Below are 13013 nucleotides of genomic sequence, written 5' to 3' on the forward strand. Positions count from 1 at the left end.
TTGTCTTTAGACATACTAAAACATAAATATGATGAATGCAGTAACAGTCCATTTGAGCCAGAAATAAACCTGTGAATGGAATTTAATTCACCAGAATTAATGTTGTTTAATTTAAATGATTTATCAATTAAGATATGAATTTCCATAAAAGCACAGCATATTTATACAAACATAAATTTTCTTCAGGGAGAATATGCCAATGCATCCCCTATTAAAAGTATTAAAGAGGCCTAATAAATAGTCCTAAAATGATGGACATTCTCAAGGATTAAATACTAAACAATTAGGTAAAAATGTGCAGTTGCAGTTTTACTGACTGATACAGTGATTGCTTTCAAAATTTCGTTTTTTAAGTCTAGCCTAGTTTAGTTCAGTGTCAGAAAGTGTTGTTGCCAAGTAGATGTTAACATCTAAATGTAAATGACTAATCCTTTCTCCCTCACCGAACGCAGTCACATCCATGTCTCTGTGCGACGACACCCTCCTGTGTAATTTCCCAAAGTGCCGGACCAAGTTGAGTGGCTTTGCGTGGGTCACAGCCTGCTCGCATGTTTTCTGTGACCAGCACGGCTCTGGTGAGTTCAGCCGCTCTCCTGTTACCTGCCCTGCCTGCTCCTCTGCACTCTCTGGGAAGCTGGACATCTTGAGGACAGAGCTGTCGCCCTGTGAGGAGTACAAAGCCATGGTGCTGGCTGGTTTACGACCAGACATAATTTTGGACATTAGTGCCCGCGCTCTGGCCTTCTGGAACTATCAGGTCAAATATCTTTCTCTGTGTATGAACTGCATCATTCTGTTTTTGCGAACCTGAATTGTCTGTGTGAATCCCTTTCCTAATGAATCACCCAGCTTTTAATTCTCTTGTGTAAAGGTCAATCAGGAGCGTATGTACCAAGAGTACAGTCTCTCACGGGCTGAGGCACAGCTCAAGCAGATGGAGAAGGTGTTGAACCAGCAGAACCAGTGCAGAGAACTGGAGCTTGCTGCCATGAGAGGGGAAATGACTTCCCTGAAGAAAGTAAACCATGATTCTCACAATTATGTGCATAGAATTAGAACTCTTATCAAGTCTATCAAGTTTGTTTCTATTGTGAATGACACCCAGGACCACATTTCAGACACTTATTAACCTATAAGTCTTTGTGTTAGAGATTGATTTAAAAAAAACAAAAAAAACTTTTTACATTCGTCAGATGATGGAGGAGTATAAGAGGAAGTACAGCGAGGTGTCCGAGAAACTGATGGAGAGGAACAGGCAGTACCAGAAACTACAGGGGCTGTACGACTCTCTGAGGCTGCGCAACATGGTGGTGGCTGTTGAGGAGAGAGATGCACTGCCACAACCAGCACATACTGACTTCAACACCGGTAAGAAGAACATAGTTATACTACTTTTTTAAGTTGTACGCTCCTGTTACAAATGATAAATGCTTTTCAGTGGATCAGGGGTTGTAGGAGTTTGATTTATCTGGTTAATGTTGGTTCATGGACAAAACAAAACATTTAAGAACATCATAATTTTAAGGTTTGGAAAAGGGTTAGTTGCAGCCCTAAATGCTTTTAATGTGTAAATGTGAGATGCTTTAAAAAAAATCTTCTATTAAATTAAAGCAATTCATTGAAAGAAAAGTTTTCTATTTAGTGTTCAAAATAAAAATGTAATCAATGAATTCATCAAACATAAATGTAACCTTGCACTCTGAGAAGAAAGCCATCTTTTGTTGCAGGTTTTGGACTTCTGGTGACAGATTAAATAATCATATTATGGGCCTTAACAGTCTGAAAGAAGATCTCACAAATGAGAAGGTTCAAAATTGCTGTTGCGTCTTAGAATTAAATGATGCGTTGCCACATTGTGCCTATGCTGATTAATGAGAAAAGGAAGTAAGCTCAACAAGAATAATGTTAAGTGGCACAAAGGAAGAAAAAGCTGTGGGTGTTTTGTCCAAAGGAAAAGGTCATCAAGAAAGAACAGTGGGAGCAATGAGCTGATTGTCTATGTCAGGGAATTCAGTGCAACAATAAAAGATGTCCGTCAAACTCATGTGTGTCATCCAGGAATGGCTCGACAGGTGACTCCCCAGAGAAGCCCTCAGTTCCTGTTCCCGGGCCCGGATGTGGACAGTCGCTTCTTCTCCTGCCTGGAGTCTGATGGAGCCAAGACCTTCTTCAACTTCAGCTCTCCTACCAGGGAGAAGGTCCGGCCTTTCATGAAGAGGCACTGAGCGATGCAGGTTTCCTTTTGACTTTAACTAAACTACCATTGTATTACCTTAGCAGTTTTTCTTTAATATTAACTTAGTTGGAGGTGTTCATGCCAGCTGCATTATTGTTATTAACTGCAAACTTAGCAATAATAACAAATGTCTGTGGACTTAAGTTGTAGTTCATGTTTTGGTGCTGTCTAGGATTTTGATGTTGTAATATGAGTAAAAATAATTTAAAATACAGTGTAAACAGTCTTTTGGCAAAACACCCTCAGTCTGCTATACAGTGTATTACATTACATAGATTATGTAACATCTTTACCCGGGTTAAAGGTAGTGTGTAAAATGCTGCAACATTTATTGGTGAAGTTGCATGTTGCAGCCTAATATTCCTCACCTCATCCTTCCATTTGAAGGGTACTGAAGAACCTATGTAACCTTTAGTAGCATCAACACTCCAAAATGGTCCAAAATGGCCCAAAATGGCAGCCTCCTTAGAGCTGACTCAGCTCTTTATACAAATAAAAGGCTAACGCTTACAATTCTTACAATAACGTAATTGTGCACCAAAACATTGGGTATAATTATTTTATCTTCAATTCCTGACTAATGAAAATGAATATAATTTAACCGAAAAAAACAAACTTGACCTTGAAGTCACTGCTTTATCTCAACATTAGATAACTTTTTCTGGTTGGAAAATGTAAGTTCACTAAGGAAGCATGTGTTATTGATCCACTGCTGCCTCTGTCATAAAGTTCAAATGTGTCGTCAGGTGAGGTCGGTGTATAAATCCTTTGTTCAGATTTACTAAAGTGACAAAACTTATTAAATGAGGCAGCAGTCGACCAGAGAGCCATTTTTCACAGGGAAGCCATGTAATCAGTGAGAGTGGTTCTGGGCCAGTTCATGGAAATAATATTCTGTAAATAGCTTATTCAAATACACTTCTAAAAAACCTGAACTATTCCTTTAAGAAACAATACAAACAAGAAGATTTAATCAAGGAGAATGAAGTCTCACCCTGGCCTAAGCGCTCATTCACTCTGTATTTATGTTGGTAAATAACTGAGGTTAGTTGTGTGAAATGTGATGGCAAACAGCTCAAGTTAAATAGATCAAGCTTGACCTAATGAATGAAGAACAAAATGTTTAAGGCAAGAGTTTTTTTCTTTTAGGATAAACTTATGTCATGCCATGATCATCACAAGTTTATTCAGTAACAAAAACTACGTTCGAACAGGAACAACGGAATGCAAAAAAAGAGAAAATATAAATATAAAAGGAGCTGTCACTTAAAAGACAATGTGGCATGGTGACCTCTATTTACAAAACAACAAGCATAAACTTTGGAATCGTCAAACTTCCATAAATAACGGCACATTTGGAGCAAAGCTCTTGGTCCTCTCACTTCTGATTGGGCTCATTCACACCGAGGCTTGTAGCTGACTGAGGCAGCGATCTGACTTTTGATGTTTTGTTTCTTTCCGTTTACGATGAGCAGCAGAGGAGAGTCCACTCTTATACTTCTGAAGTCAAACTCCTACCAGAGAGAGGACAAGTTAAAGTCAGACAACCAGACAGATTTATGTCAGGAAAGTTTTTAGCAACATGCATGAAACACTGACCTTATCCTTGTGTGTTATACTGTGTCGTTTGACCTGAGGTTCAGGAATGGCAACGCTGTCTCCTATCAGAACACCCCAGGCATCGGCTGTGTTGTATACCATCACCACTATACACGTCTCCTCACTGTCCACCATACCGAATGTACTGCAGAAAAGAAGTCCAGATTTTACAAGACCCCACTAAAAAGAATAACTCGGCTACCATACACACAGTCAAACTGCAGGAGGATAAATGGAGTAAAAAGAAGCTGAACTCACAAGGCCATGCGACCGTCACAGGCTAGGCTGAAAACCACCTTGCCCAAGGCAGCCACCCTGGCATTGTGTCCATGTGAGAGAGAGTTAATTGTTCGAGGCTCCATGCTGCCCACACGGCCTGTTGGAGAACGAAACTCAGGGGACGAACAGGGCCCCAACGCCGACGTGTTGAGGTTAGATAGCATGGTCCGTAACCTTCGTGCTTTCACCTTCCCCTGTGGATAAACACAGACTGAATGTGAGGAAGCAAGACATGGACAAAATAAAGCAAACCTCCACCATTTTTCAACATTATCAATAAATTAAACGCTAGATCAAAACCAAAATCGAATAAATGGCAAAGACACTATACACAAACATAGTTATGAGAAGTACATTTAAACCTTTCTAAATGTTACACTCTGAATCTTTAACTTTAAGTTATGCTGCTCACAAACACACAAATAAACGAGTGCTTGCAAAGACATTGCCCCTCGACAGAGGTAAGTTGCACTTTGCTGCCACCTTGTGGATGCAAGCGAACAATGTCAAATTTGTGATATGAAAATAATGGATAATAATTATGTCCTGTGGAAAAAAAACACCAACTTATGCAGCAGTTGTGTGACACATTCTTCTACCTTGTTCTGTGCAAGAGCTGTGACTTTCTCCAGATACTCCAGCAGCTGCATCTCTCTCAGCGGAGGATCCTTCATGCTCGGTTCAAGCGCTGCTGCTCGACTGTAGCCTTCGAGGGCAGACCCAAACATCTCCTCGTACTGGAACAGAGTGGCTCGGTTCAAATGCAGCTCCGGGTAGAAAGCGGCAGCTCCGTCTACTTTCTCCTTTAAAGGTGGGAAAGGAGTAAAATATTGTTACAGTAAAGCAACTGTTGATTTTAGCTCGACATTTAAGTGTGTGTGTTTGTACTCACAGACTGTGCATAGGCACTCAGAGCTTGTTGACACAACTGTGGATTCTGTCCACAGGAAAAAAACATGGACACATTGGCATTTCCCAGGATAACTGTAAAAACAGAAACATAAAATACTTTTTCAATTATGTGCAGGACACCACAAACTCAACAATGCGCTATTATTAGTATTACTTATTAAATCAGCTGATTATTACTTATTCCCATTGCAGGACTAACAAAGGATTATCTTATACATTTTTGTCTTGATATGGTCAGTAAAACTTTAAATTTATCTAAAAGTAACAGTTTTACTAACAATTGATGTTGTTTGTGTAAACAGTGATACAGCTCTTGTTTATGATAAACAATTTAGTTCATCATTTGTCATTATAGAATTTTTACTACCAATAACGTCCTAATCCGCTCAGCTCTACTCACACCATGACATCCCGTCTGTGACGTCCAGCTGAACAGCCTGTCGTGCCATGTCCACACTCTCCAGCACCATTTTGCCATATGTGGTGCAGTCTGCCACCGGCAGCTGCCTCAACACCATAGACAGGCTACGGAGAGACACTTTGTTCTTGTTCTACAGAGGTGGGAGGCAAAGCACAGACAGAATAGCACTCAGAAGTACCTTGAAAGGTCATTGGATATATCCCCCAAAACTATGTTTGTGGCTTACTATGTGAACCCATAGATGGATTAATGAGGCATCTCCCCTCTCCTTTTACTTCACCTTCTTCAGAGCTCCAACAAAATAGCTCTTGGCCTTGACCAGGTCTTCTTTTTTCCAGTACTGCTCCCCCAATATGTTCCAGGCCTCAAACAGGTCAGGGTCCAGCTTCAATGCCCGGGAGAGGCACTCTTCAGCCATGGCACTGAAGTCTGGAGCTACATTCAGACACCTGCTTTTCTGCAGCAAAAACTCTGCGTTGTCTTTATAGCAATCTGTTCACATCACAAATACATGACATATACTGGGGGTCAGGGATATTGTGCAAACTGAAGATGTAGTGTTGTTGTGTAACAAGCACCTTCTTTCTCCTCCAGCTTCTTCAGCGTCTTCTCCATTTCCTGTGCGACATCACTCTCTTTCCTCCCAGCGTCCTCCAGACTGTGAGTCTCAAAATAGAAATCTCTAAAATGATACAATTCATCCACAAGCTTCTGTAATGGGAGGGAGGGAGGGAGGGAGAAGAAAACGGATATTGAGTTCTACACAATTGTTCAAGAAACAAAGGTACATTTCCCACAGCTAAATCTGCCTGTGGTCCACAGGGATACACCAATACTCCATTATGTCATTAATATACATGTATGTCAATAAATGTAACATACAAATCAGTGAGAACAGCAAAATGACAGCAGTTGCTATTAGTTTGGCATTGTTTACTTATACTGCAACAGATTAGAAAATGAAATACAGATTACTCTGCATGTTGGGGCTTTTTAGGAAAAGCAACAGCCAACTACACACTTACATTTTGACTATAGTATGTAAAAGTGTATGAGGTTATTGTTGAATGTATCTATGTTTTTGCTGTGAATAAAACTGCAGTTGATTTGTAATACCAGTACAGATTTTTAGGCTAAATATTTTGTTCATCGAGATTTTTGTGTTCAGGAGTTTCCTGATTTATTTTGAGCTGTATATTCTCTTACATGCTGCCAGGAGTGGCCACAGTGGCTGGACACTGTGACAAGTCATCTATTTAAGAAGCTTTCTCTAAAGCCTTGGAAAAGATTCCCTTTCTTTGAGTATGAAGGGCCTCTAAAATGTAAAAGGATGAAATCAGGACTGCAAAAAAATGTGGCCCAGGTTCACATTTGCTAAGGATGGTTGACTATTATGAGTAAGAGACCAGGTATCCCGTTACCATGACAGTTTAAAATGGTTGTCCAATGTCCAATGTTCAATTTGAGACAAGAATCGTACAGTATCAACAAAACACAGCTACTCTAGACGCTCAGTGGATTTAAAGGGTCGTACAAAAGTGTGACGCACTTGCCTTCAACATTTGCAGTTCGGTTTTGTCTGTGGGTACCTCTCCACTCTTCTCTTCTTCCGCCATCTTTGCGTTCGCCTTTCACAGAAGGAGGCTACCCTGAGGGAGCTGGAGAGGAACAAAACGCACAGAGTGAATTTAGAAACACTAAACCCTAAAGTCCGCTGTTGTGTGGGCAGAAAACTGTAATTTCTCTCATCGGTGACCACAAATGCGGTGAATTTTCTCACATAGGAAATGGGGGTCTATGTTCAGCTGCCCCGGAAGCTGTAGAGGTCCGTCGTGAAACTTATTCCGACTATGAAAGCGGACGGAACACAAAATAAAAAACGGAGATCCTTTTACCACGGTGTTTAAATTCTCCTAAAATATATACCTTGAGTAAATAGTCATGATATTGATTTGATTCTCTCTTGTGCATATTATATAACTGCAAACTTCGTTGGTTGAATTTTAGTAGGAACCTTTCAGTCAAGTTGCCGGTCCGACACTTTTTTCTGTGGACCATACATTCTTCGCTCCTTGTTGAGCGGTTGAGTGGTCGTTTGTATTGTGAAGTTGTTAGTTTTTTTCTGGAGTTGGTGTGATTTTGGTACTGTGGAGCCCATCGTCATGTCGGACACATGGAGCAACATTCAGGCGCACAAGAAGCAACTGGACTCTCTGCGGGAGAGGCTGCAGCGGCGGCGGAAAGACCCTGCACAGCTATCCACGGGTAAGATCAGCGAGCGGGGGCCAACTTAATTGTTTATGTTGTTTAAGTCCTCGAAAAGCAATATAAAACCTATTCTGATTTTGTCATCCCGCATGAAAATGTTTTACTAACCACATTGCCAAATGTAAATAATTTGGTCGCTCAGTGTTTAAAAAGTAGGTTTCAGATCGTGTAAAACTGCAACATTGCATACAAGTACTAGGGTCTGAAATGCTGGGGGCGAGTCCACTCGAGGAGCTAAACACGCACATACATACGTACTTAAAAGTATCTTAAGTTGGGACCCAGGTAGCGTCGGGTTTGTACAGAACATAAACACACCGGTACCAAACCACCTGTTCAACAACAAACATGGAGTGATGTTCATCTGCTTTTATCCCCACAATATTGTGCTTTAGATGGGATCAAAGCACTGGTATGACAAATGGCATTCGTCTTCCATTCATTTGGACAGTCAAAACAAAGTGTTATCCCTAACCTTAACAATAACCAGTTGACGACAAATTCTCATTACAATAATTCACATTTTACCCTGGCAAAGTCAGTGTTTGTGCCAGAAAAGGTCCTAAAGAATTAACAAATGCGAGTAAGTAAGTAAATAGGTAGATGCATATGTATGCTTTTGTGGGGACCAAAACAGTCTGCATCCTACTGCCATCATCTGTCATTAGAAAACTCCTACAGCACCGTGTCCATCATATACTTACTCGTCTGTTCAATCTCATCCTCTCCTTTTCTCACTCGTCCTCTCATCTCCTCATTCTCACCCTCTAAGCAGCAACTGAAATGACTAAGCATTATGTGCAAATTATCTCTGTATATCTCTTATTATTATAATATATCTGATATCTTAGTATTGTTATTTTATGTTGATGTGTGACTGCACTGTGTTGTACAGAATAAATCCATAACTTATTATAATTCCTTAACCTGTGTTGTCACCATGTAGATAGTGGAGGCAGCACAGATGCTTCCACAGCCAGGAGTGACAGTCCAGCTCCATCAGCTCCATCTACCTCTCAGGTGGAGACGGAAAAACCACCAGATCCTGAGCTGGAGAAAAGGCTGCTGGGATATCTGTCTGATCTGAGTCTTTCTCTGCCTACTGACTCTCTCGCAATCACAAATGAACTCAATAACGTGAGTTCTTCTTTGTGTGTTCACACGTTTTATGTGTCCATGGTCAATTTAGCTGCTTCATATTGTTAACTTTATGTTTTTACTCTTTTTAATTCCCCTTCTATTCTGTTCCTTCTATTTGATTGTTGCGCACAGTCTGAATCAGCTGTTAGTCACAGCTGCATTCAGAGTCTGCTGCTCAAATTTTCAGCTCAGGAGCTCATCGAGGTCCAGCAGTCCTCCTCCACCTCCTCCACAGTCGTGGTAGCTGTGGATCACACAAAACTATGGGCTATGATTGGGTCTGCAGCTGGAGCCCAGCGCTCTGGAATTAAGAGAAAAGCAGAGGACCAAACCCACAACAAAAGAGCTGCAGGCTTCTCTCCATCGACACAGAGCTCTGCCTCCCCACCACATTCGTCCACCACCTCTATCACACCAGCTTCCTCCACTCAGCTGGCAGTGTCTGGAAGCGCGGCAGACAAGAAGGGCAGGAGTAGTAAAAGCCAGTCGTCTCATGTGGACATGGAGATTGAGAGCCTCTTGAACCAACAATCCACAAAAGAGCAACAGAGCAAGAAGGTAAACGATGAATTAATATAATAATTGGTTCACTTATCAGTCAAAAATAAAGCAGGAGTATGGATGGAGGTGTGCCTCGATGTCATGGCCTCATGGGAAATATCACTTGTGTGTAGGTGAGCAGAGAGATTCTGGAGCTTCTAAACACTAACACAGCTAAGGAGCAATCCATAGTGGAAAAGTTTCGGTCTCGTGGCCGGGCTCAGGTCCAAGAGTTCTGCGACCACGGGACCAAAGAGGAGTGTGTGCGCTCTGGGGACACGCCGCAGCCATGCACCAAGTTACACTTCCGGTCAGTGTTCCTCTGCATACTCTCTGTATTTATATCACCTGACACATATCTGTCTAGATATTATATGATTGTCATATGATTGTCAGGAAAACAAGTTCTCTGGAATAATCCTCTCTTTGTTCGACCATTATCTATGTTTTGGTTGTACCAGGCTCTGATTGGCTCCTTACTGGCAAGGAATGAACACAGTATCTTACCCCAAGGCATTGACCTTGGCTTAGCTGAGGAGTGTGAAATCTAATCATCCCCTCCAAAACTGAGCCATTAACAACAGATGCCTTTCATTATCTTATGAGAGATGACTATAACTTAAGTGAGCTTTTAACCTGAGGTCCAAACGATACATCATCGATACATTTTATTTATACCATTTTAATTTAATATTTAAACTCAACTCTGGTGTTAAAAAATATTGCATATGCCCTGAAGGGGGCACTGTTTTTAAGCAAAAAATGAGAATGATACATCTTGTGGCTTGCATTTGTGTAAAATGCATATAATATACAGTGTTTCTCCATTAATATAAAATATACAGTTGTCTTTTAGAATAATTGTTGTCTTGTGTGAATACTGGATCATTTTATATCATCAAGCCTCTTGACATAATTTTAATTAACCTTGCTTTAATTCATTTACTTATTGATTAATAATTGATTAGTTGTGGCAAACCAAGTTTTAATCACTTTGTAATAAAATACATGTATGATGCTGTTTTACATTCTCTCACAACAGTCGCATCATCAACAAGCACACAGATGAGAGCCTTGGTGACTGCTCCTTCCTTAACACGTGTTTCCACATGGACACGTGCAAATACGTCCACTATGAGATTGACAGCCCGCCAGAGGCCGAGGGGAATCTGCTTGGGCCGCAGGCGGGAACCTCGGAGCTCGGTCTCCATGCAGGCGACGCAGACAGCAATGTCGGCAAGCTGTTCCCTTCACAGGTGCGAATGATCGTAAATTTTATTAAACTTTTTCCTACTATAAAATATTAACATTTACATTAAAATGGATGGAAACCCACCACAGTATCTATGGCAACACGCATGTTTGTCTCTAGTAACTGGCAAAGAAAATCACAAAAAAACCTTCAGTATACTGATGATGAAACCCTGTTGCCACAGCGACCTGGGGACGGATCAAATGATTTGCATCAATCAGCAGGCTTTTAAAGAAAATTTTTGTAGTATTTAATTTGCGCTTTAATGGTTTCAGTGGATCTGCTGTGATATTCGCTTTTTGGACGTTTCCATCCTGGGTAAATTTGCTGTGGTGATGGCCGACCCTCCCTGGGATATCCACATGGAGCTGCCCTATGGAACACTGACTGATGACGAGATGAGAAAACTCAACATCCCCATCCTACAGGATGATGGCTTCCTCTTCCTCTGGGTCACTGGCAGGTAAAGGAAACAAACAACTGCTGTAATATTGCCCAATGTGGCTCAGGTCATAGACCCTGATGTTACTTTAGAACCAAGCAACACAGAGGAGATGTTTTTCTTGTTCATTAGATATGTTAAGTGCTTTCAATTATTAATGTCTGTGAAACGTTTTGAGAAGTGGAGGTAAATGTGTATCTAGTAGTTTAACAGTTAACAGTAGTTAACATTTTTCATCTGACTATCTGTCTCACTACAGGAACATGGTCCAATGTCTAAACTACAGATTATAATCAAAACATTTTCTGTAGTATTTTATCTGCTCCATAATTTGCATCTACATGTTCTGCTATTAAGCCGCTCGCATTTTAAAACCAATTGTGATGGAGCTTTTTATTTAGCCTTGTCTTTTCACTGATGCTTTTAAACCCAACTTCAACTTTTGTCATTTGAGTCTTGCTTTTATTCCTGATGCTGTCTTATTATGTTTTGTTTTTAATGTTTTATATAAATTAAGTATGGTGGGCTTGTCATATTTAAACATCTCCTGTGACTCTCCTTACAGGGCCATGGAGTTGGGCAGAGAGTGTCTCAGTCTTTGGGGGTAAGTCTTTCCTTCTGTTCATCTCCGAACATTAAATTATTAGTCTTTTTTAAAATGTATTTCTCGTCGTATTGTTTTGGTTTATATGTTCCTTTACTTTTCTCTGTCAGTTACGATCGTGTTGATGAAATCATTTGGGTGAAAACCAACCAGCTGCAGAGAATTATCCGAACTGGGAGGACAGGCCATTGGTTGAACCACGGGAAGGAGCACTGCCTCGTATGTTTACATACTGTATATCTGTTCTTGTAAATCATCTAATACAATGTTTACTACTGTGTATGAATCTATTCTGCTTCAAGGGAAATTAATTAAAAGATACAAAACTTGCTTTGCTTGATACAAAACTGACTTATTTCTCCTCAGGTGGGTGTAAAGGGAAACCCACAGGGTTTTAACAGAGGTTTGGACTGTGATGTAATTGTGGCCGAGGTATGTGGATATCATTTCTTCAGTCGCTACATACGACACTTTCAGCCTGAAACATTTGCTTCATTAAACTCTGCTCGCTGTCTCTCAGGTTCGCTCCACCAGTCACAAGCCGGATGAAATCTATGGCATGATAGAGAGACTCTCACCCGGCACCAGGAAGATCGAGTTGTTCGGTCGACCCCACAACGTCCAGCCCAACTGGTAATGTGACACTATGCTTTCATTTAATGCAAAACACACGGCCCATTAACATACAAACACAAATACGTTCCTTTGGAGAACATGCATACGTTGCCACGCACACGTTTTTCTGGGCATTCATTAACTTGACGGTATAAACACCTTTTGTCCCCACCTGCCCCTGTGCTGCAGCTGTATACACGCAAACACTCCCTCAGTCAGGTCTGATAGTGTTGTGTGTGTGTGTGTGTGTCAGTGTGTGTCAGTGTCACTCCCTGACTTTTGGTCCAAATGCTCATTAGTATTCTCTAATGTGATTGGCTGAGTGTGATTTACATCATGTGTAAATTCCTGGGCCTCTATTGCTGTATGTGGAAATGATCAATGTTTTAACGGTGGTAAGTGATAGATAGGATGCTGTTTGGGTACAGATCCATTCTTTATACGCGTTTGTACTAATTGTGCTTTCTGCTTTCCTTTGTTTCTCCTTCAGGGTAACTCTTGGAAACCAGCTTGATGGGATCCATCTTCTGGACCCGGATGTCGTGGCTCGGTTCAAGAAGCGCTATCCTGACGGCGTCATCTCCAAACCCAAAAACATGTAGTGATGACGTCATCGGCCTGTTGTCGCAGGTCGGGAGAACTTTGTCTATAGATTCTTTTTTTTTGTACCACAACTTTTTTTAAATAATCATGTTAATAAATCAT

The 13013-nt window shown here is 40.9% G+C and overlaps 3 protein-coding genes across 3 annotated transcripts; 2 read left to right on the forward strand and 1 right to left on the reverse strand.

Moving 5' to 3' along the window:
* Positions 1 to 460: 460 nt before the first annotated feature.
* Positions 461 to 2225, forward strand: ccnb1ip1 (cyclin B1 interacting protein 1; the record flags this gene model as incomplete). Its single annotated transcript, XM_083910180.1, has 4 exons — positions 461 to 757; positions 872 to 1018; positions 1194 to 1368; positions 2059 to 2225. 4 exons carry the CDS (start codon positions 461 to 463, stop codon positions 2223 to 2225), a joined length of 786 nt encoding a protein of 261 aa, XP_083766306.1.
* A 1277-nt stretch (positions 2226 to 3502) lies between these two features.
* On the reverse strand, positions 3503 to 6126 carry ttc5 (tetratricopeptide repeat domain 5). The gene is made up of 8 exons (XM_083902666.1): positions 6026 to 6126; positions 5728 to 5939; positions 5427 to 5577; positions 5007 to 5098; positions 4714 to 4917; positions 4094 to 4308; positions 3836 to 3980; positions 3503 to 3750 (listed from the first exon to the last, which is right to left on the reverse strand). Exons 1-8 carry the CDS (start codon positions 6060 to 6062, stop codon positions 3631 to 3633), a joined length of 1176 nt encoding a protein of 391 aa, XP_083758792.1. The 5' UTR covers positions 6063 to 6126; the 3' UTR covers positions 3503 to 3630.
* A 1483-nt stretch (positions 6127 to 7609) lies between these two features.
* Positions 7610 to 12910, forward strand: mettl3 (methyltransferase like 3; the record flags this gene model as incomplete). Its single annotated transcript, XM_083885884.1, has 11 exons — positions 7610 to 7712; positions 8662 to 8852; positions 8988 to 9413; positions 9530 to 9705; positions 10438 to 10651; positions 10923 to 11110; positions 11655 to 11693; positions 11804 to 11912; positions 12060 to 12125; positions 12214 to 12326; positions 12799 to 12910. 11 exons carry the CDS (start codon positions 7610 to 7612, stop codon positions 12908 to 12910), a joined length of 1737 nt encoding a protein of 578 aa, XP_083742010.1.
* Between the last annotated feature and the right edge of the window lie 103 nt (positions 12911 to 13013).

The sequence above is a fragment of the Microchirus variegatus genome, assembly GCF_963457635.1.
Source record: "Microchirus variegatus genome assembly, chromosome: 2".
Lineage (NCBI taxonomy): Eukaryota > Metazoa > Chordata > Actinopteri > Pleuronectiformes > Soleidae > Microchirus > Microchirus variegatus.